This window comes from Lipotes vexillifer, unplaced genomic scaffold (assembly GCF_000442215.2).
Source record: "Lipotes vexillifer unplaced genomic scaffold, Lipotes_vexillifer_v1.1 scaffold21, whole genome shotgun sequence".
NCBI classification, from domain to species: domain Eukaryota; kingdom Metazoa; phylum Chordata; class Mammalia; order Artiodactyla; family Lipotidae; genus Lipotes; species Lipotes vexillifer.
The window spans coordinates 1,552,176-1,576,272 of NW_006774065.1; the positions used below are offsets into that span (position 1 = coordinate 1,552,176).

At 39.2% G+C, this 24,097-nt stretch overlaps 1 protein-coding gene and 1 non-coding gene across 3 annotated transcripts; one reads left to right on the forward strand and one right to left on the reverse strand.

Annotated features, from left to right (window-relative positions):
• Positions 1-2,201: 2,201 nt before the first annotated feature.
• GTF2H3 (general transcription factor IIH subunit 3) lies at positions 2,202-24,029 on the reverse strand. 2 transcript variants are annotated; one of them, XM_007448659.1, is made up of 13 exons: positions 23,990-24,029; positions 20,935-21,014; positions 14,888-14,994; positions 14,317-14,483; positions 12,011-12,073; positions 11,095-11,124; positions 10,918-10,946; positions 8,070-8,144; positions 7,241-7,294; positions 3,516-3,584; positions 3,003-3,138; positions 2,853-2,889; positions 2,202-2,765 (listed from the first exon to the last, which is right to left on the reverse strand). In XM_007448659.1, the coding sequence occupies exons 1-13, from the start codon at positions 24,000-24,002 to the stop codon at positions 2,696-2,698; spliced, it is 930 nt and encodes a 309-aa protein (XP_007448721.1). In that variant the 5' UTR covers positions 24,003-24,029; the 3' UTR covers positions 2,202-2,695. The 2 variants fall into 2 exon arrangements, with proteins under 2 accessions (XP_007448721.1, XP_007448722.1); XM_007448660.1 differs by lacking the exons at positions 7,241-7,294; positions 8,070-8,144 and having other exon boundaries at positions 2,696-2,765; positions 23,990-24,002.
• On the forward strand, positions 19,572-19,644 carry TRNAE-UUC (transfer RNA glutamic acid (anticodon UUC)). The gene has a single exon. It is a non-coding gene; the product is annotated as a tRNA-Glu (tRNA).
• Positions 24,030-24,097: the final 68 nt, after the last annotated feature.

The window sequence follows — 24,097 nt, forward strand, 5'->3', positions numbered from 1 at the left end:
GGCTTTGTTTGTACCACACAGAGCTCTCAGAACTCCGAAAGCAGGTCTTATCAAAGAACACACAAGAGGTTTTGCCCAGCATTAGGGAGAGGCAAAAGCATCAAAATTCTGCCTGAAAAAGAATTCCTTTTTATGTCGGTAGCCTCAAAGTATCTCTAGCGTTAATATAGTTCGGTAACTAAGGGTGCAGGCTCTGAGGTCGGACTGCCTGGTTTGGGTTTCACCTTCCTTCTACATTAAGTGACCTTGGGAAAGTCACTTAACCTCTCTAAGCTTGGGCTTCCTCATCTTTATTATTATTATTATTATTTATTTTTGGCTGCATTGGGTCTTCGTTGCTGTGTGCGGGCTTTCTCTAGTTGGAGTGAGCTGGGGCTACTCTTTGTTGTGCGGGTTTCTCATTGCGGTGGCTTCTCTTGTTGAGGAGCATGGGCTCTAGGTGTGCGGGGTTCAGTAGTTGTAGCTCACGGACTCAGTAGTTGTGGCATGTGGACTGTAGAGTGCAGGCTCAGTAGTTGTGGCGCATGAGCGTAGTTGCTCTGCGGCATGTGGGATCTTCCCAGACCAAGGCTTGAACCCGTGTCCCTTGCATTCGCAGGCGGATTCTTAACCACTGGGCCACCAGGGAAGCCATTGATTCATTCATTCATTCATTCATTTGGCTGCACCAGGTCTTAGTTGCAGCACTCGGGATCTTCAATGAGGCATGCGGGATCTTTAGTTGTGGCATGTGGGATCTATTTCCCTGACCAGGGATGGAACCCGGGTCCCCTGCATTGGGAGCATAGGGTCTTAGCCACTGGACCACCAGGGAAGTCCTTCCTCATCTTTAAAAAGGAGATAATAGTCTCTCCCAAATAGGATTGTGTGAGAATTAAGTGAGGTAGCACATCTAATGAGCTTAGGCTAATGCCTGGGATATAGTAAGCACTCAATAAATGTTCACTCATTTTGTTAGCCATCAGAGCAGTGGTGAACCAATTCACTGCGAGAATCCATGTATGGTGTGTAAGAAATCTTGTATTAAAACTTTCATACCAATCTATAATTGTACAGTATTTGTAACAATATTTTTGTGAGAGTTTTGGCAAGATTTGAAATTAAAGTTCTTCAGAGTTGAATAAAAAACTGACATGTGACCAAATCCAGGTAAAAAGTAGAGTTGAAGATGAATTGAATGAGCATGAAATAAACAGTGAATGAGAGGAAATAAGCAAATATGAAAGTTTAAATTATTTTATTATAAACATTTATACAAAATAAACAACAAACACAACTGTTAAAAATAAAATTTAAACAGAATTAGGCCAGTTCATAAAACATGTCAAATGAAAAAGTAATAACAAAAACCTTATCAGCTTGTTTGAAATTATTCATCTTTAGATATATGGTTCTTTGTTTCCTAGACTTAAAATAGAGATCTCCATTACACATAGTTAGGCTGTGAAATATTAAATATTATTTTAAAAAGACAAACAGATTCTTAAAGATTAGCAAATACTTGCAAAGTGATCACCAAAATCTTTGTGTATTTGTTAACAAAACTGTAAATACAGAATATAAAATCTACTTGAAAGAATCCAACCAAACACCAAATTGCTTAAATGAGACTCAGTTTCTGAGATGGTATCAAGAGAAAATTAAAATCTTATTTATATACAAGGTTGTATACACAAATAGGTCTTTGTCAATTTATTTTTTTAAAAAAATTAAATTGGCCACCATTCCTAAAAACACTTCCTACACTCTGCTGGAATTTAAAAGGACTTTTAATAACTTCAAGGTTACATAGAAAAATAAGTTTTTTATTGTTGCAAATAATTTTTCTTTTGAACTTATAGAATTTTTCAGTATTAAGTCCAAAGCTTCTAGAGAACAGTTCTCCAGTATTAATGCTTTCCCCCTCCTCATTAAAAAAGGGATGAATTCTATGTGGGGCAACACTTCACTGTACAGAATCCATTCTCCCCAAGAAATTCCCCCTCAGAACCCAGACCCTGGCTTTCACAAATAAGCTCTTCACACAACTGTTCTTAAAGAAAAAGTTCCCACCAGACTACTGCACTCACTCTCCTTACTCATTTAAAATCAGATTTTAGAGATATTCAGTGACAAACTATCTGGATAACTCTGACCAAACATGTACTAATGTCAGACAAAAGAATAAGTATCTGCTAATATCTGGAGCTAAACCTCAATCTAGAAAACAAGGATTTTATTTATGTGACTACTGTCGAAGTGTTGACTCAAGTAACATGTTCTATCTTGATTAATGCCATTACTCCATAGTCACTTTTTCCAAAACTGTGTTCAAATCTCACATCATACATTTCACAGTAAGAACCTAGACTTGGTAGGTTCTGAGGCTTATAATCAGTCCGTACAGAATGGCTTTGACAAACGATCACCTCATTTAAAAAAAAAAAAATCACAAATTTGTGCTTTCTTCCTCCATTTCTGGACAAAAACCAGTCAGAAAAAATTTTAGGGTATATTGCATAGAATGACTCCCTCAAATAAATCAGCCCCCAAGAAGCATAGGATGAGGATGATGTTTTAGTCTATTTCCTGTAAGAAAGTTTCACTAAAATTTATCTTACACATATCTCTCTTTTTTTCAGAGCCTTCCTAACAAAGATTCTGCCATATAATTTCTATTAATAGCTCTTAAGTAATAGGGAAACAATTTTTACTGTCATGCGGACATTTTCAGTTTCTTTTTCTTGGCCTTCAGTACAGGAGGGAGAGAAATCTTAAAGGCTGTCCTGAAATAATACAGAGAAGGAAATACTTTTTAATGCTCTAAATCTCTATAAAGGGCAAGCCAGCCACACAGCCTCAAAGATACTTACTCGCATGTAGTGCAGATAGGGCTGAAGTTGCAGAATACTGCAAATTGAAAAAACGAAAAATGAACAGGACGGTCTAACAGCCACACAGTTGGAGATGTTTTCTGCACACTCCTCCACAACATAGAAAAACTCAGCGCTACGTGAACTTACTTGACAAGCACACAGAACACACGTAGCCGATTTCAATGAGATTTCGATGGCAGAAGCAAGCAGCCCGGTAGTCGACATGAACTGGAGGTGGAAGGGTTAACTGAGACCTCTGATCTTGATCAGGAAGAAAAACCCACTGTTAAAAAAAAAGCAAGGAAATTTTATGTAAAACATGGGGGAAAACAACCCGAAGCCAGGACACAGATAGCAGATATTAGCCAGTAAACACTGAGAATACTAAATTAGATTTTCCTTGAAAGTCTATTAGAAATAGACTATTAGAAATGTGTTTCTAGCCATTCCACAATTATTGAGCACCACCACACAGGCATACAACATTCCGCATACAGCTTACAGGGTCCAAAGGCTCCCTTAAGTTCGAATTCCCTAGGTCATCCCTCTGTTCCTTTCTTCCAGTTACTAGGCATCAGCCATCTTACTCCCGTTCATTCCCCAGGAAACAGGGGTCTCACTGGACTCAAGGAATTAGGTTCACTGTTGACATTTCCTTACCAGTAAATACTGCAGAAGGGAGGGCATCTGAGGCACCTTCAAGTACAGTCCCCCTGTGATGTCACAAGCCTGCAAGACAAAGGGCTCTCAGCCAAACCAGCACTCGCTTAGCTTTTCCAGCGGGAGGTCATTCTCAGCAGCAACTCTTCAAGTCTCCAAAAGGAGAGGAAGATACGACACAGAATTAAAAGGGAATCTTTCCCAGAGTGCAGGAGGACCAGAAACTTGCAGCTACCTCTTCAGATGTTCAAATATCTTGCGTTTTCCCCTTGGCCCACACCCTTTTACCCTCTGAAGACTGGAGTATAAGAGTACAAGCCCTTTTTCCTGTTAGTTTGCTACTGATACATTTCTATTCTTGCCATGTTTATTCATTCTCATTGTATCTTTTAGTAACAGTTTGAGACGTAATTCACATGCTATTAAACTCACCCTTTTAAAGTGTACAATTTACTAGTTTTTAGAATATTCAGAGTTGTGCAACTGTCACCACTATCTAGTTGCAGAACATTTTCATCACCCTAAAAAGAGATCCCATCCCCATTAACAGTCATTCTCCATCCCTCCTTTCCCCTGGCAGCACTAATCTGCCTTCTGTCTCTATGGATTTCCCTATTCTGGACACTTCATACAAATGGAATCAGACAATATGTTTCCTTTTACTTCTTGCACTTAGGATAATGTTTTCAAGGTATGTTCATATTGTAGCATGTATCAGTACTTCATTCCCTTTTATGACCTAATAATATTCCATTGCATAGATAGACCACAATTTATCTATCCGTTCATCCACTGATGGGCATTTGAGTTGTTTCCACTTCTGGGTTATTATGAATAGCACAGCTATGAATATTCACGTACAGTATCTTTTATGGACACGTTTTCATTTTTCTTAAATATATATCTTAAGAATGGAATTGTGGACTCAACTGGTAATTCTATGTTTAACTTTCTGAGGAAGTTTCAGACTGTATTCCAAAGTGGCTGTACCTTTTCACATTCCCAACAAACACCATGCACTTACCATCAAGCTTAAGAAATAGGATAATTCTAGAACCTTTGAAGCTGGTGTACTTTCTGGCTGTATCTCCCTTTCCCCACGCATCCCCAGCAGTAACCTAAACTAAAAGTTTTCCACAATTTTGTGCTTTTAACTAATCTTTTAGGAAATAATATTTCTTGCGGTCAAAAAAACGTTTATCAAAAGTTTCGTAATTTCTTCAGTCTTATTTCTGTTTTTTTTTTCTTTTCCCTTTTTAGTTAAAGTAAAATTCAGTTTCATATTTTGATTAAAAATAACATCTGGTGGTGCGGTGGTTAAGAATCTGCCTGCCATTGCTGGGGACACCGGTTCAAGTCCTGGTCTGGGAAGATCCCACATGCCGCGGAGCAACTAAGCCTGTGTGCCACAACCACTGAGCCTGCACTCTAGAGCCCGCGAGCCACAACTGCTGAGCCCACGTGCCACAAATACTGAAGCCCGCGCGCCTAGAGCCCGTGCTCTGCAACAAGAGAAGCCACCACAGTAAGAAGCCCGTGCACCACAATGAAAAGTCGCCCCTGCTCACCGAAGCTAGAGAAAGCCCACGTGCAGCAACGAAGACCCAACGCAGCCAAAAATAAATTAAATAAATGTAAAAAAAAAAAAGAAACATCTGGGGGAGTGGAATGAATTTGGAGATTGGGACTGACATATATACACTATTGATACTATGTATAATATAGATAACTAGTGAGAACCTACAGTATAGCACAGGGAACTCTACTCAATGCTCTGTGGTAACCTAAATGGGAAGGAAATCCAAAAAAGGGGATATATGTATATGTATAGCTGATTCATTTTGCTGTATAGTAGAAACTAACACAACATTGTAAAGCAACTATACTCCAATAAAAATAAAAAATAAAAGTAACATGTAACAGTGCTGTCCAAAAGAAATATAATGTGAGCAACGTATGTAACTTTTTATTTTCTAGCCACATAAAAAAGGAAAAATAAAGAGATAAGGAACTTCCCTGCTGGCGCAGTGGTTAAGAATCTGCCTGCCAATGCAGGCAACACGGGTTCAAGCCCTGGTCCGGGAAGATCCCACATGCCGCAGAGCAACTAAGCCCGTGCGCCACAACTACTGAGCCTGCGCCCGAGTCCACGAGCCACAACTACTGAGCCCGTGTGCCACAACTACCGAAGCCCACGCACCTAGAGCCCATGCCCTGCAACAAGAGAAGCCACCGCAATGAGTAGCCCACGCACTGAAACAAAGAGTAGCCCCCGCTCGCTGCAACTAGAGAAAGCCCGTGCACAGCAAGGAAAAGCAAATGCAGCCAAAAATAAATTTATTTTTAAAAAAAGAGATAAAATTAATTTTAAGAGCATTTTCATTTAACTCAATATATCCAAAATGTTATCATTTTAACATGTAATCAGTATAAGTATCATTAATGAGATATTTTACATTGCTTTTTTCAATACTAAGTCTTTGAAATTCAGTGTGTATACTTATGCACATCTCAATTCAGATCAGACTCATTTCAAGAGCTCAACAGCCATATGGCTACCATAAAGAATAGCGCAGATCTGGAATATGATCCTATTTTTATAAAAGTCTTTGCTTAGTGACCTATTCTTCCATCTGTATGTATAGAGAGATCTGTCATGCTGTTCACCTAATACTAACAACAGTAACTTTCAGATGATAGGATTTGAAGGGAATTTTTTTTTTTTTTTTTTTTTGCAGTACACGGGCCTCTCACTGTTGTGGCCTCTCCCGTTGCAGAGCACAGGCTCTGGACACGCAGGTTCAGCGGCCATGGCTCATGGGCCCAGCCGCTCCGCGGCATGTGGGATCTTCCAGGACTGGGACACAAACCCATGTCCCCTGCATCGGCAGGCGGACTCTCAACCACTGCGCCACCAGGGAAGCCCTTTTTTTAACTTTTAAAAAATACTTTTCTGTGTTGCTTGAATTTGTTTTAATGTGTAAATTACTTTTACAAATTCAATCAAATCATTGTGTAAAATGTAAATAAAAATATCAAAGAAACCAGAGAGATGTTGGTGCTCTAATCTAAAGCATCATACAGGCTAATCCCTAAAAATGTGTGGGGACTTCCCTGGTGGTCCAGTGGATAAGGCTCCGAGCTCCCAATGCACGGCCCCAGGTTCAATCCCTGGTCGGGGAACTAGATCCCGCATGCCGCAACTAAGACTCGGCACAGCCTAAATAAGTAAATAAATTAATTAATTAAATATTAAAAAATAAAAATGTGTGAAGACTGGCAGATGAAAAGCATTTAACAAAAAGTTAAGAGAACACACCACGCTTTCATAACCACCAACACCAAGCATTCATTTAAAATATACCTTTTGGGCATCCCTGGTGGTGCAGTGGTTAAGAATCCTCCTGCCAATGCAGGGCACACAGGTTCGAGCCCTGGGCCAGGAAGATCCCACATGCCGTGGAGCAACTAAGCCCATGCACCACAACTACGAAGCCTGTGCTCTACAGCCCGCGAGCTACAACTACTGAAGCCCGCACACCTAAAGCCCATGCTCCACAACGAGAAGCCACCGCAATGAGAAGCCTGCACGCTGCAACAAAGAATAGCCCCCGCTCGCTGCAACTAGAGAAAGTCCGTGCACAGCAACAAAGACCCAATGCAGCCAAAATAAAATAAATAAATAAATTTATTTTAAAAATAAATAAAAATAAAATAAAATATACCTGTTGGAGGAGTCCTGAATCGGAGTCTAACACACAGGCATCAATCAAAATATTCTGAAATGAACATTTCAAAAAATATTATAGGAATAATAATGACTACCTTACAGTGAGAACCTACTATATGCCAGACTCTATTCTTAAAATGGCTCATTTAACATGCATAATAACTCTGCAAGGTAGATATTTGATTTTCATTTTACAGCTGAAGCACCCAGGCCTTGGCCGGGCGGTGGTCACAGAGCCAAGGGGAAGCAGTGCTGTCAACCCCAGTCTGCCTGTCCCCAAAGTCCATGGTCTTTTCACTATATCATGCTACCACTCCAAGACGGAGAATATTTTACATGGCTCTAGCAGCACTTTAGGTTAAAACTGAAGTTTTAAGGAAGTTTTCTTTTAACATATCAAAGAAGAAAACGTATTAGTGATACTCATCTGAACACTTCGGTTATTTGCAAAGTAAAAATATCAAATCTTTATAAGACCTCCCTGAAGCAAAGAGACAAAGAAACGGAAGCAAGGTATGCAGCAAACTATAAAACCTAGAATTCTTAGCCTGGGGTCCAAGGATGGGCTAAATGGTTACAGGAATACCAGAAAACTATCTGCAAAACTGTTTGAGTGCATATTTTTCTGGGGACCCATCAGATTCTCAAGAGTCCAGGACCCAAAACAGAGAAATGACTAGTATTGTACAAAATATGGATTCCAGATTCCCAATCCCTTAATAAGTATCTAGTCAGAATACCTCTCTAAGTAGGTCATTCAAACAATAAAATTAACTCCTTCATTATGAAACCAATATTCTTTAAAAAGAAGGCTTTCAATTCACCTGCTTCTGTGCTGCAAAGATGACATTCATGAAGTTCATATACTGTAACGTGCTGTCTTCTGCAGCCTTAATAACCTAAAAATCACATCCATGTTAATACCTTTCAGCCACATCCTAGTATTCTCACTCAAATGTCATCACAATATACTACAAATTACAACCAATATCATCTTTCTAATTTGTCTTTGAAGTTATTATTAAATAATACCTAAAACTGTAAAGATGACTGCAAAAATCTCCCCCAAATCCTATCCCTCAAGAAATAACCCTTGTTAATAGTTTCTAAAGAGCACTTATGTGGCCATGTATATATACTCACACACACACACCCCAGGATGATACTCTATCTAGTGTTCTGCAACCTGCTTTTTCAGTCCACCATATCTGGGGGAAAAATCTTACATCAATAAATTTGGATGTAACCATCCTTCATGCTGAGTTCATAGGTTTCCACCGTTTAACCAGTTACCTATAGAAGACACTGAAGCAGTTTGCAAACCTCGGTTTTAGACAATGCTCTAACGAACACTCTCATCTACCCTTTGCACAACTCTCCGATTAGCTCCTAAAATAATCAGTGAGATTATAAAGTGTCTGCACATTTAATTTTGATACATATTACCGAACTGCCCTCCAGAAAAGCTGTACCAGTTTATCCTCCTGTGGGCGGTGCAAGGGAACAACCACCAGTAGGGCTGACCATATTCCCAAATGCTAACTGGTCATTTTCATTTCCTCTTCTGCAGATTGCTCGTCTCCCACTTGTTTCTTCAGAGTCAACCCTGGCTTTTAAAAATTAATTTACAAGAGCTCCTTTTTAGTTTAGAAATATTACATTAATCCTGTCAGGTAGCTATACTGAAAGTACTTTTTCCTAATAGTTTTTTTTTTCCCCATCCTTGTTTTGGGGGTTTCATTTTTTTGAGGTCTTACGCTTCCCTTTAAAGTTTCATATCATGCTTAGCAAGATACTCATCAACACAAGACTATAAACAGATATTTTCTTCTAGAGCTTTTATGACTTGAATTTTTACATTGAAATGTCTGATCTTTACTATGTGTTTAGGTATAAGCAGTGAGATCTAGCTTTGCTTTCCCGCAAATGGCCAATCAACTGGCCCAGTACCTTTTACTGAAAAATCCATTTCCCTCCCACTAATTTGAAGTGCTTCGTTTATCACGTCAAACCCCACTGTGTACCTGGTTTCTGGACTCTAGTCTTTTCCATTATCTGTTTGCCTACTACTATACCAGAACCACAGTCACTGTAGCTTTATAATGTGTTTTAATGCCTAAAGGAGTGTGCACAAAGAAGAACAAAGAGAACTGCTCACTACCCAGTTCTACAAGGGTTAACGGGGAACTCACTGCAGCTGCCCACCAACAGCTCACCCTGAGAGGAGTTCAGGATGAAAAACAGGATAAGGGACTCTGTGCTTTGGATAAATAGGCCTTTAGATAGTTAGATGCATATCTCAGGAAGAATTTCAATGACCCCAGATCCTTGCCTCTTTGCAGGCAAGAACTGAAAAAAGAAATAGAAAAGCACTAAAATCACTAACTTCAGATATCTGTTCTTCGTAATTAGCAGTAATCTTTTACCAAGATATATGCTTGACTGCATGAATTTCCTAGCCAAAAAAATCATATATAAACTGGCTTCTCCCCTACCTCTTTGGGGCAGTTTCCTCACAGCTGACTGGCTGTCTCCTGGGCTATAACCCTCAGTAAGACTCTGGATAAAACTTACAACTCACAACTCTTATGTTGTGTGTCTTTCTTTAAGTCAACTGGAGCAAGTTCCTGCCTACTATTTTCTTTCAGAAAGCTCCTGGCTATTCTCATTGATTTATTCTTTCAGATAAGCTGTTGACTTTCTTAAATCCCCCCACTCTGCCAGGAAAAAAAAATCTGATTAATATTCTGAGATTGCATTGAACTTACAGTTTAATATTGGAAAAATTGACATTGAAGAATAAAGTATGGATCTCCAAAAACTAAGGGTTACCAGTGGGGAGAGGGAAGAGGGGAGGGACAATATAGGGGCAAAGGATTAAGAGGTGCAAATTATTATGCATAAAATAAGCTACAAGGATACACTGTACAACTGTACAAAAATATGGGGAATATAGCCAATATTTTATAATAACTATAAATGGAGTATAACCTTTAAAAATTGTGGATCACTGTATCATACAGCTGTAACATAAATAACATTGTATATCAACTATACTTCAATTTTTAAAAAGTACAAATTTTATCGGAACCATACAGAGAAGATTAGCATGGCCCCTGCGCAAGGATGACACGCAAATTCGTGAAGCGTTCCATATTTTTAAGTGAGACAGTGGCATGGACATATGTACACCACCAAATGTAAACTAGATAGCTAGTGGGAAGCAGCCACATAGCACAGGGAGATCAGCTTGGTGCTTTGTGACCACCTAGAGGGGTGGGATAGAGAGGGTGGGAGGGAGATGCAAGAGGGAGGAGATATGGGGATATATGTATATGTATAACTGATTCACTTTGTTATAAAGCAGAAAGTAACACACCATTGTAAAGCAATTATACTGCAATAGAGATGTTAAAAACAATAATAAATAAATAAATAATAAAATACAAATTTTAAAAAGAAAAAAAAATATGGCTCTCCATTTATTCAATTCTTTCACGTCTCTCAGAATTTTAGTTTTTCACCATAATCAATTTTACGTATTGCTTGTTAATTAATTCTGGGTACTTAATATTTATTGTTTCTATTATAAATGGGTCTTATTTCCCATTATGTTTTCTAATTGGCTTTAGCTGGTATAAAAACATCGTTTTGATATCTTTTTAATCTTACCAATATCCTTGATTTCATTTCCTGATTATCTATAAAGAGATAAAAACAGTTTACAATTTAACTGAATCTTATTAAACGTATTACATATAAGGTTTTCTCACCAATTTTTAAACAGTACCTCAAAGTTATAGTAGTAAAATAAAGATTACAGTCTCATAGAAGAATGTAGGCGCCTACCTTTAACATCCTTGTTCATTCTATGAATGTCTTATTTTCTTAGCATTAAGGAATTTAAAAATATTATTTCATAAATACTAATAGTAAACAGAAAAATAACCTCAATTTTAGTTAAATAAATCCAGCATCCACCCAGCTGAAAAAAGGAAAAGCTCCAAGGCCCACAATAAACACATAAAACAAGACTGATTGGGAGCTTCCAATTACTAACTCTGTAATCAAGTGGGCTTTGTAACCTGACCAAAATATGATCTTTATCCCAGAAAATTAAAATTAGTAGATTTGATTGTTCTTGATTATCCACCTGCTTGTTCTATGATTATCCACCATGTCCTGGATTTGAATACTGGGAACACAAGTAAATCAATACACCATCAAATGAGATAATGAATTTGAAAAGCATATCCAGATGATCAGACACCCCCAATCAAGGTCTGGACAGACTCAATATTGTACAAAACTAACAAACTAAATTACTTAAGACTGAGAAAATATCACACAAACATAATCAAAATGCTTATAAAGGTGTGCAAAATAACACATTCTCCTGTAGAGAAGCAGCTAGCTACTCATTTAGTAAGCCCCAGGGTTAGTAAATGGCTTTTTAAATCAAACCCTGCTTCCAACACGAGAGACCAAAAAAAATATTTTTTAATTTGTCTAATAAGAAGCAAAGAAGCATCCTGAAGAACAATGCATCATGAGCAAGACATGCTGGAGAAACCAGAGTTTTCTCATTCTTAGCTTGTCCTAAAAACATGTCAAAGCCAAGATAAACTATTTTTTGATTATCTACCACTTTAGAATACTCATGCCTTCCATTAACATGGGCACCCAAGGTTCTGAGAACTATCACAAGTTCAGATCTCTTTATTACAAAAAAACACCTTCTGAATGATTAAAACACCAAGGATACAGCAAAGAGCTTTGGCAAGGGATCCTGCCAGCAGAGTTTCTGTATGTTGTCCCTCTATGTCACCTGTAGATAACAAAAAACATTAAAAAGGGAATTTTTAGGTACTTTCTTGACCTAAAATCATTTTCAAACCAAAGCATTCTTCATGAATGAAATCAGATGACATTTTCAAACTGGGTTTAAAAACATAGATAAGCAATTTTTAAACATTTTCTCAATTTAAAATACCCCGGTGGTTGGGGGCTGAAGGGGCAGGAATGGGGGGCTGTTGTTTAATGGGTATAAAGTTTCAGTTTTCAACGATGAAACAGTTCTGGAAATGGACAGTGGTGATTTTGCACAACAGCGTGAATGTACTTAACACCACTGACCTGTACACTTAAAAATGGTTAAAATGGTAAATTTTATGTTATAAAAAACAGATAATAAAAAATATCCTGGTGTTACTGGGGAAGGTTGTGGTTGCTCAATGACCTAAGTGGTAGCAGAGGCCCTGTGCAACTGCAGGCAGCCTGGACAGTGGCCCCTGGCCAGGCCCCGAGCCCTTCCCACTGCCTCCCACCTGCCTGGGAAAGCCGTGAAAAGAGGACTGGAGAAAGTGCCCTGGCTGTGGGAGGCAGGAACGAGGTTTACAACTTATTTGGAGACTTGAGTGAAAAACAGTCACTCTCATAAAAATAAAAATTCTATACCTTCAGTGCAAGAAGGTGGGGAGCCCAGATTGACACTGTGCGAACAGGGCCTGCAACTGGTCCAGGAGCACTGATACCCCATGGGGAGGTCAGACCAGGAAAGGTCTGGAACACTATACTGAGAAGTTGGGACTTTGCCCTGGGGGCCAGTGGTTGCTCAAAACATGATTCGAGAACCAGCTGTAGGAATATCACCAGGGAACTCAATAGAAACACAAATTCTTGGGCCCTCCCTAAACCCACTGAATCAGAAACTATGGAGTGGGGTTCAGTATTTCATTTTAACAAGCCCTCCAGGTGATTTTTAACAGTTTTATTGGGGTATAACTTACAGATCACAAAATTATCTTTTTAAGCACACAAGTTAATGATTTTTACTAAATTTATAGGGATGTAAATCCTCGCCACAATCCAATTGTAGAACATTTCCATCACCCCGAAAGATCACTTGGGCCCATTCCTATCAATTCTCTGCTCCTCCCCAGCCCCAGGAGAAATCATTAATCCACTTTCTGTCTCTAGAACTGCCTTTTCCCCACAGGTGATTTGGACACAGGAGGCAGATTGAAACCACTGCCTGCAGGCAACAGGGAATCAGCAAAAGGTCTTTAAGGGAGGGAACAGCAGCTCTGATATTTAGGATGATACCTCTAGATGCTGAGTGGACAGACTGGAACGGAGAGAGACAGGAGTCGGTTAAGAAGTTGCTAACAACAATCTAGAGCAAAGGCTCTCCACCTGGGCAACTGTGCCCCACGGGGGACATTTGGTTCTCACAACCGGGGGATATTACGGCATCCAGTTGGTTGAGGCCAGGGATGCTGCTCAGTATCCTTCCAAGCACAGGAAAGCCCCACAATAAAGAACTACCCAGCCCAACATGTCAGCACTGCCAAGGCTCAGCTAGCAGGTAAGATGGCAGGTAATAAGGGGTCAGACTTTGGAGATACTGCTGAGGATAGATTAATAGGATCTCATAGCTGATTAGATGTTGGATGAGGAGGAAGGAGTCAAAAAAGAAAATTTTGGAAAAGTAGGTGGCTGGGGGATGACAGAAATAGGAAATGGAAATGGTGGTCTGAGAGAAAAGATAATGAAACTGGTCTGGGCCGTGTTAATGAGACTGTGGGACACTTAAGTGGAGACATTTGCAGCTTGAAAGAAAGGCTAGATTAGAGACAAAAACTGGGAAGTGTTCATAAATAAATGATAATTAATGACAAGAGTGGATAAGAACACACAGAGGGAGAAAATAAGAAAATAACCTGGCAGAATAAAAAAAGTATATATTTTTAAGAAACAAGAAGAAAGAAGAAAAAGTCAGAAATGGAAGAAAGAATGGTCCAAAAAAGAGGAAAACTAGGTCAACAGGCTATCCTCAGAAACCAGAGCATTTTAAGAAGCGGAGGATGGCGAACAGTGTCAATGCTGCAGAGGTCAGGCAACTAATGCACAGGCTTTGATGGAAAAGATTTTTTAAAAGAAAAGAGAGAATGAAGTAAATAGCATCGAGATCCTCAAAGTTTTGGACTCAAAGCCTCAAGGACCTCCACATTCAACTCCACTTGCAAACAGCAATAATGGAAGAAAAAAAAAAAAGCTGAAAGCAGTTACTCTTGGTCATTAGATCTTTGATCTCTTCAACAATAACTTCATTTGCTGCTGTTAACAACTCATATTTTCCATCTTTACTCCCTGAGGGAGTAAATTCAGAAGAAGGGTTGCCAGGGTCTCCAAAGAAGTCTCCGAGTCTGCCATTCTTTCCAGGATATAAGAATCGACTGAAACAGAAAAACAAAAAAACAAAAAGAACCTAGTTACACCAGGACTTGAAGCCCTCACTAAACATCAAAGTGAAATCCAGCACAGACAACAAAAACCACACCACACCAAGATTCCATAATAAATTTCAGTTTTAAAGAATGTAGAAAATAGGCAAATGGGCAAACATGAGTCTACCACCACAGAATATTTTGATGATTCCACTGTTTTCTTAAAAAACGAGAAGAATAAAGAAGGTACTGGGTTACAGTCTCTTGAAATGCTTTACAGTCTCTTGAAATGCTTCATACCAAATTCTTACCTACTACTGGTTTATTATTTGAGGTATATTTATCTACCCCAGTAATATCTGGTCCAAGGGTCCCTAAGCACTGGACAGGAAGAGTAATCATAATGGTCATACCTTTCTTGAATGTGACTTGCTATCACAGCAAGTTTGTTGGAACGATTCATGAATAAATGAGAATTTCCCAGCACCATCACTGCATCTATGCATTTTGATAAAGTAAACTGTTGAAAAACAGAAGACAAAAGAAAGTAAATTAGCTATCCAAATAGCTATGTCAGGTCTTGAAATGATTAAGATTTCATTTAAATTTTAGACAATTATTCACTTCTAAAAATTTGCTCTGGAGCCCCCCCCCCTCCAAAGTCATAAGCAAAAACATTTGAAACTTAAAGTTTTCCAATACTGAACAGCACAGACTTGCCCATTTCTGACTTGCTTAGAAAAACAACACATGGCGGGTCAGATCTCACGGAGCGGAGCAGAGCAAAATGAAGGAAGAATTGCTGTTGGGGGATGGGATGGAACTGGGGAAGTAAGGAGATACAGTCCTTTTTTATAAACATGATGACTGATTTGTGCTAGAGATGACCTAAATATAATTTAGTCAGTAGCATCAATCTTTACTAATACTGGTTATAGAGAACTGCCCTTACTTTTTCTCCTCCCTTACATAACTGTCTACCAGCTGCATTTTCATCCTCCACGATAATGAAAACAGTCCAATTTGAAATATAGACCGAAGAAAGACAAAAATTCCAACTGAGACAAGAAATCATACGCAAAGACATTCATTTTCACTGTTATTTTTCCAGCTGTTATACTGTTAATTGATACAACCTATTTATTCATAAATAAATATATTCATAGCAAAAATATGGATAAACCTGAAAAAAAGAAACTATAGTTTTCTCATTTTACTTATGAAACCAATTCTACATCACTACAATATTCCACAAATGTTTTCTGCATAACATTCAGGGAAGAGCAAACATATCACAACTTCTATGATAAAATTACTAGCAAACCATTGCTACACATGGAATAGACAATTAATATACACTGATTAAATTGGTAATTGTAAAACTTTTGAATTCATTCATTAAGTATCCTGAGCACCTATTATATGCCAGGCAAAGACCCCTTCTTTCATGCAGTTTACATTCCAACAAGTACTAATATTACTAAAAAACACAGGTGGATATTTTTATAATCATGTAATAAAGCATGTTTCTCTTAAAGAAATACTTCAAGCAGAAAATAAAACTGATAAATTTCACTCATTCTATTTTTGAAAATGTAAAACAAACCTATTAAAATTTCTGTATGGCAAAAAAAAAGACTAAACAAAAAAAGTGAGGGCTTCCCTGGTGGCACAGTGGTTGAGAGTCCGCCTGCCGATGCAGGGGACACGTGTTCGTGTCCCAGTCCAGGTGATCCCACATGCCACGGAGCGGCTGGGCCCGTGACCCATGGCCGCTGAGCCTGCGCGTCCGGAGCCTGTGCTCCGCAAGGGGAGAGGCCACAACAGCGAGAGGTCCGCGTACCGCAAAAAAAAAAAAAAAAAAGTCAGAGGCAAATTACAAACTGGAAAAAAATATTTGCAATGTATGACAGATGAGTTAACCTTTAATATAAAGAGTGTCCACAAACCATTAAAAATAAATAAATAAAAGGAATATGCAAAGAGAAAAATGGGCAATGCCCCAGAGGAGAAATACAAAGGACCATTAAATATACGAAAAGCAAATTGAGATCATTTTGGTACATCATACTGGCAAAAGATAAAATAAGGAAACAGAGCATCTTGTGTTGTTACCAAAAAAAAAAAAAAAAAAAACAAACCCAGAATCCTCATACACCACTGATGAGAGTTCAAAATAAGACAGTCTTCCTGGAGAATATGGTAATATGCAGTGATATACTGGTCTAGCTGTACAATGGAATTCTACTCAGCAATAAAAAGGAATGAACTATTGATGCATGTAGCAACATGGACAAATTTCAAAATAATTATGCTGAGTGAAAACACCAGACCAAAAAAAAAAAAAACCCGAAACAAAAAACTGTTTGATTCCATATATATAAATACCTAAAATATGCAAACTAATCTATAGTGACAGAAAGCAGATCAGTGGTTGCCTTGGGAGGGGACAGGCAGAGATGTGGGTGGGATGAATTCAAAGGAACAGGAAGAAACTTTGGGGGTGATGGATCTATATGTTCATTATTTTGATTGTGGTGATAATTTCATGAATGTATGCATACATAAGTGAAAACATAACAAATTAAACACTTAAAACATAACAAATTAAACACTTTAAACATGTGCAGCTCATTGTATGTCAACTCTAGCTTGATAAAGTTATTTTTTAAAAAGACACCATTAAGAAAATGTCCAACTTAAAAATTTTTAAATTGGGCAAAATATTTGAATACAAATTTCACCAAAGAAAATATATGGATGGCTAATAAGCATACGAACGAAAGACTCAACATCATTAGTCATTAGGGAAATGCAAATTAAAACCACAATGAGATATTACCACCTACACTAGAATGACTATAATCAAAAAGACAGACAAGTGTCAGCAAGGATGTGAAGAAAAGACTGGAACTCTCATACATTTCTGATGGGAATGGAAAAGGGTGTACCAACTTTTTTTTTTTTTTTTTTGGCCACTTCTTTTTATTTTATTTTATTTCATTTATTTATTTTATTTTTTGGCTGCATTGGGTCTTCGTTGCTGTGGGCTGGCTTCCTCTAGTTGCGGCGAGCAGGGGCTACTCTTCATTGCAGTGCATGGGCTTCTCATCGTGGTGGCTTCTCTTGTTGCAGAGCACCAGCTCTAGGTGCGTGGGCTTCATTAGTTGTGGCTCGCGGGCTCAGTAGTTGTGGCACACAGTCTTTGTTGCTCTGCAGCATGTGGGATCTTCCTGAACCAAGGCTTGAACCTGTGTCCCCTGCATTGGCAGGCAGATTCTTAACCACTGCACCACCAGGGAAGTCCCAGGGTGTACCAACTTTTGAAAAGTTTGGCAACGTCTTAAAAAGTTCAGTCTAAACTTACCATATTACCCAGTAATTCAACTCATAGGCCTCTTAACTACTCAAGAGAAATGCGAACATATGCTCATACAAAGACTTGTTTGTGAATTACCAGCATTATTCATAATAGTCAAAAAGGGGAAACAATCTAAATGTCTGTGAACAGATAAACAAGAGGTATATTCATTCAAAGCAGCTTTTTTTTTTTTTTTTTTCTTGCGGTACACAGGCCTCTCACTGTTGTGGCCTCTCCCGTTGCGTAGCACAGGCTCCGGACGCGCAGGCTCAGCGGCCATGGCTCACGGGCCCAGCCGCTCCATGGCATGTGGGATCTTCCCGGACCGGGGCACGAACCCGTGTCCCCTGCATTGGCAGGCGGACTCTCAACCACTGCGCCACCAGGGAAGCAAGAGGTATATTCATACTATAAAATACTGTTCAGTAATAAAAAGGAACCACCAATACATGCTACAACGTTGATGAACCTCAAAAATATTATGCTAAAAGCCAAAATCAAAAGACTACCTATTACCAAAACTCACCCAATATGAAAAAGATCATTCAAATAGTTTAATTACTATTAAAGAAATTTAATTCATAGTTTAAAACTTCACCAAAAAGCAATCTCCAGGTCCAGACAATTTCATTGGAGAACTATACCAAAAGTTTAAAGAACTGATACCAATTCTAAATAATCTCTTCCACAAAACAGAAGAGAACACTTCCCAATTCATTTTATGAAGGCAGTATCACCCTTAAGCCAAATCAGCCAAACAAAGTACAAAAAAGAAAAAAAAAAAAAACTATAGACCAGCATCTATCATAAAATAGATAAAAACTGAATCCAAGTGGGGTTTATTCTGGGAATGCAAAGCTGGTTCAATATTTGAAAATCAATCAGTGTAATCCACCATATTGACAGGCTAAAGAGAAAAATCATTAATTGATGCAGAAAGATCATTTGACAAAACTTAACATCCATTCATGATAAAAATCTCCAAGCAAAACTAGGAAGAGAACTTCCTGAACTTGATGAAGAGCATCTACAAAAAAAAGCTACAGTTTACACCATACTTAACAGTGAAAGACTGAATGCTTTCCCTCTAAGATCAGGAGCAAGGTAAGGATGTCCACTTTCACCACTCTTACTGAACGTAGTACTGCAAGTCTTTTTAGTACAATAAAGCAAGAGAAGAAAATAAAAGGTATGTGCATTGGAAAGGAAAAAAATAAAACTGTGCCTACTTGCAGATGACATGACTGTCTATTTAGAAAATCCCAAGGAATCTAAAAAACACCGCTAAGGGGGCTTCCCTGGTGGCACAGTGGTTGAGAGTCTGCCTGCCGATGCAGGGGACGTGGGTTTGTTTCCCAGTCTGGGAAGATCCCACATGTCGCGGAGCGGCTGGGCCCGTGAACCATGGCCCCTGAGCCTGCGCGTCCGGAGCCTGTGCTCCGCAACGGGAGAGGCCACAACAGTGAGAGGCCCGCGTACCGCAAAAACAACAACAACAAAAAAAAAAAACAAAAAAAAAAACACTGCTAGGACTAATAAGTAAGTGTAAGTTAAGCAAAGTCCCAGCATACAGGAGCAACACACAAAAATCAATCATATTTCTATATACTAATATTAAACAGGTGGCAACCAAAATTTGAAACATACTACTCATTTACAATTGCTAAAAAACATGTATTTGAGTATAAATCTACAAAACTTGTCTGATGAAAACTATAAAACGCTAACGAGCAAATTCCCTGGTGGTCCTGTGGTTAGGACTCTGCGCTTTCACTGCTGAGGGCCCAGGTTCAATTCCTGGTTGGGGAACTAAAATCCTGCATGCTGCAAGGTGCGGCTAATAATAATAATAATAATAATAATAATAATAATAATAATAATAACAGCTAACATAAAAAAGTCACAACAGCAAATGCTGGTAAAGATACAAAGAACTGGACCTCTCATACTTTGCTGGTGGGAATGTAAAATGGTATAGCCACTCTGGAAAACAGTAAAGCAGTTTCTTATAAAATCAAACATGTGATTAACATATGACCCAGCAGTTGCACTTCTGGGCATTTATCCCAGAGAAATGAAAGCTTACATCCACACAAAAACCTGTATATAGATTTTCAGAGCAGCTTTTTATGTAATAGCCAAAAATTGGAAACCACCCAAATGTCCTTTGATAGGTGAATGATTATACAAACTATGGTACATCACACCATGGACCACTACTCAGCAATAAAAAGGACAAACTTCTGCACATGGAACAACTTGAATAGATCAAGGACATTATGTTGAGTGAAAAAAAGCCAGCCTCAAAGGTTGCATACTGTCTGATCTATTTACATAACAAAATTCTAGAGATGAAGAACAGATTAGTAGATTAGTACCAGGGACTAGAAAGTTACAGCAACCATGAAGGATGCCTCCACCAGGGAGCTCCTGTGTGATGAAACAGCTATCTTTTTTTTTTTTTTTTTTTTTTTTTTACAGCTCTGTATCTTGATTCTGGTTGGGGTTACACAAATCTTACATGTGATAAGAACTAAACATACACACACAAGTGGATGCAAAACTGCTGTGATTTGAATAAAGGCTGTAGATGGTACTGATGTCAATTTCCTGGTTTTGCTATTGTACTACAGTTACAAAAGATGTTACTACTGGGAGACGCTGAAGCCAGGGCACACAGGACCTCTCTGTACCACTTTTATAATTTCCTGTGAGTCTGTAACTATTTCAAAACAATATATTTCAAAATAGAAAGTGTTTTTTAAAAAAGACTACATATTATATGGAATCGATATATGAAATGTCCAGAAAAGTCAATATAGAGACAGAAAGCAGATCAGTGGTTGCCTACAACTAGGGGGTTGAAGCAGTGACTGCAAACAGGCACAAGGGAGCTTTTGGGGGAAATAGAAGTGTTCTACAATGGAATTGTGGTGATGGTTAAACAACTTTACTATGATTTTTACTTAAAAAAACACTGAACTGTACATTATAATGGGTGAATTTTATGATATGTAAATTATACCTTAATAAAAAAGCAACATAAACATATACTCAGTCAAACCAGAATTATCCAAAAGCCTTCTCAAGCAATCTTACCTGAGATTCCTTTAATGCTTGCTTTCCCCACCAAATTGGGTTGGTATCAACTATGATAACCAGAAGATTCAATTCATCTTCTGAAAATATTAACAAAAAATAAAAAACATTAGCCTCATAAAAGTGAAACAAAGCTAACATTCTCAATTTGTAAATTAAATCCAGAGCAAGCACCACTACATGCCTTTACATGTTTATCATCCTACAATCATGAAATTAACACAAGGCCAAGTTCTTTTAAAGATTTAAAGCTCTGGGGGCCCTTAGCAAGCTCTTGCTTGCCTTCTGTACATCTGTACCTTTCATGCACTAGAATGTAAGCTTTGTGAGGGGGGATTTTTCTTTCTTTTGTCACTGCTTATCCTCTGCTCCGAGCACAATGCCTAGCATGTGGTGAATGATCAATAAATATCTATTTTATGAGTCCAAAGACATATGCATTTTAAATGGCTGGTCAAGGACAGAAAGCACTGATTAACCAGTAGTTAGAATCACTAGTAGAATTTCAGTCATGGGGTGGCAGTGGGGTAGATTTAAAGGGAGACACAGAATCAATTTGGCTCCAAGTCCATCAAATCACCTAGCAGCAAGGCCAATTATACTTAGGAACGAATCTTTAAAAGGTGAAAACGAGGGGAATTCCCTGGCGATCCAGTGGTTAGGACTCTGAGCTCTCACTACAGAGGGCCTGGGTTCGATCCCTAGTCGGGGAACTTAAATCCCATAAACCATGAGGCCAAAAAAAAAGAAAGGTGAAAACCAGAGTGGAAAGCACTTGCTATGTCAAGATTTTACTGTGAAAAAAATTAGGCTACTCTCCACAAAGTGACAGACACAACTAAAGAGGCTAACTTGACATATTAGTTCATTCAACAAACATTTACACTAAGTACCAGTGTTCGGTGTTGGGGATAGGTGTTGAGGATACTGAATCCAAGCCCTCAAGGAGCCTACATTCTGAGGTGACAGACATATGAACCCATAAGCACACACTGTTACGAAAAACCCAGGATGCTCATTTAATAGCAAAAAGCAACAATGCCTTTCCTGCCCCCATACTTTCCATCCTCCAGTTCCCTGTTCCCTGTATCAGGATAATCCCACCCCATCTTTGATGTCTGCTTACATACCCAAATCCTATTTACTCTCTAAGGCCCCAAACCAATGCTACGTCTTCACCCAGAAGTCCTCCCTAGGTTTTCCAACAGGTCCTGGCTCCCCCATCTCAGGAGACTGGAAATCTCAGGCCCTCTGCATCAGGTCCGGCACATGTAATCCTATCATCCCATCCCATGCTGACAACTCAGCAAGGGACTTATTGCCATCTTTCACCATTTTTAAGATGTACTCCCTCCTTTCTTTTCTTTTTTTTTTTTTTAAGTTTGACAGATGCTGAACTGAGGATGATATCTTACCCGTATGACTGATCACATTTTATTTTCTCTTAGTGGTATATTAAATAAAATAAAAGCACGTTTCATAATCAATACTATATTAGATTAGGGGAAACATGGTATTTCTCTTTTGCAAGAGAAAGTAACTTGCTCTAAGTCACATGGCCTGCTAGCAAGTAGCAAAGCTAACACCCAACTTTGAAGACAGATCTGCTTGACTCTAATGACTGTGGCTTTTCAAAGCCCCACTGCTTACTTCTGAACATCAACAGCATCACTTCTCTTCTCATGACAGCACTCACTACCTCATTTTACACTTAGCTGTGTTTCTGATCTCTCTTCCCAGCTCTGCCCTCTAAACCGTGGACTCCTCAAAGAATGAGGAATGAATAATGTAATGTTGCATAAATCACAGAAGAAAGTGCCTGGCACAGAAGAGGCACTTAATTGTGTCTCCCACAGGCCCTCACTCCTCTACCCAAAAGCCTTTGGCCTTATTCTCCATCAGGTTCCACCTCCCAACTCTCAGGGCCTTCCTTGCTACTATCAAGCCTGAGAAAAACAGAAAGTGCTGCCTGTCAGGAGAGGTGTGTATCCATATACACATGGAATGTCCCTATGAATTTCCTTCTTTGGGTCTCTACCTCCGCATTTGTAGACAGGGGCCATACAAGGTCTGCGTCCCTCACAGGGTTGTGATATTGATTAAAACAGATGAAGGATGCGTGCACAATTGTTATGGCCTCTGAAAGGACCTATTTCTACTCTTGCTCTCTGCAGTCCATTTCCCACACAGCAGCCAAAGTAATCTTTTAAAGTCATAAATCAGGGACTTCCCTGGAGGTCCAGTGGTTAGGACTCCACGCTTCCACTGCAGGGAGCACAGGTTCTATCCCTGGTCGGGGAACTAAGATCCCGCAAGCCACTGCGTGGCCAAAAAAAAAAAAAAAAAAAAAAAAAATCGTAAATCAGATAGTAAACCTACCTTGCGTAAAGCCCTAAAACGGCTTTGTATTACACTTAAAATGAGATCAAGCCCCACAAGGGCCCTGCACCTGGCTAGTTCTCTGATTTCATCCTTCTAGCCCACCCTGCTCCCCTTTTTTCTCCCTTTAAGATATCAGGTTCTATAACTGGTAGCTTAATGTATGAACGAAAGTCTCTCCACCTTCCTCTACCCCCGGGTGCCCCCTTTCCGTCTTCCCATTGCAATGTAGTGGCTCAACTTGCCACAGGGTCTTCATAAAGTCACTCAAGTCTTAGTTTCAATATCACTGGTCTTCCCTGGACCCCTATCGAAAGCAGCTCCTTCTTGATCATCCCCTAATCACAATCGACCCCATCATCACTTTATATTGTCGTCACAGCTCGTCACCCTTCGAAATTATTTTTATTTACTTGCCTACTGTCTGTCTCGCTCACTAGACTGTAAGCTCCACGAGTCTGTAACGTTCTCTATGTATCTCCCAGGGCATGAAATAACGCCGGGCACACAAGAGGCGCTCCAAAAATATTTACTGAATGAGTACATTCGCTACTCCTCTAAAGACCAAACAAGTTCCACCCAGCCCCCAGAATATATTGATACTCCATTTGGCCGGTCCTGGCCGGGTAAAGTCCGCTCAGCCCCGGGGTCCGGGTCCCGCCAGCGCGGCCCTCACCGTCTGAGACCATAGCTGCCCGTGTCCCTCAGCGAACAGCCACTTGCAGTCAAGCGAGCCTCCGGGATACGGCGCACCCCGACTTCCGGCGCCTCCGAGTGACGTAAG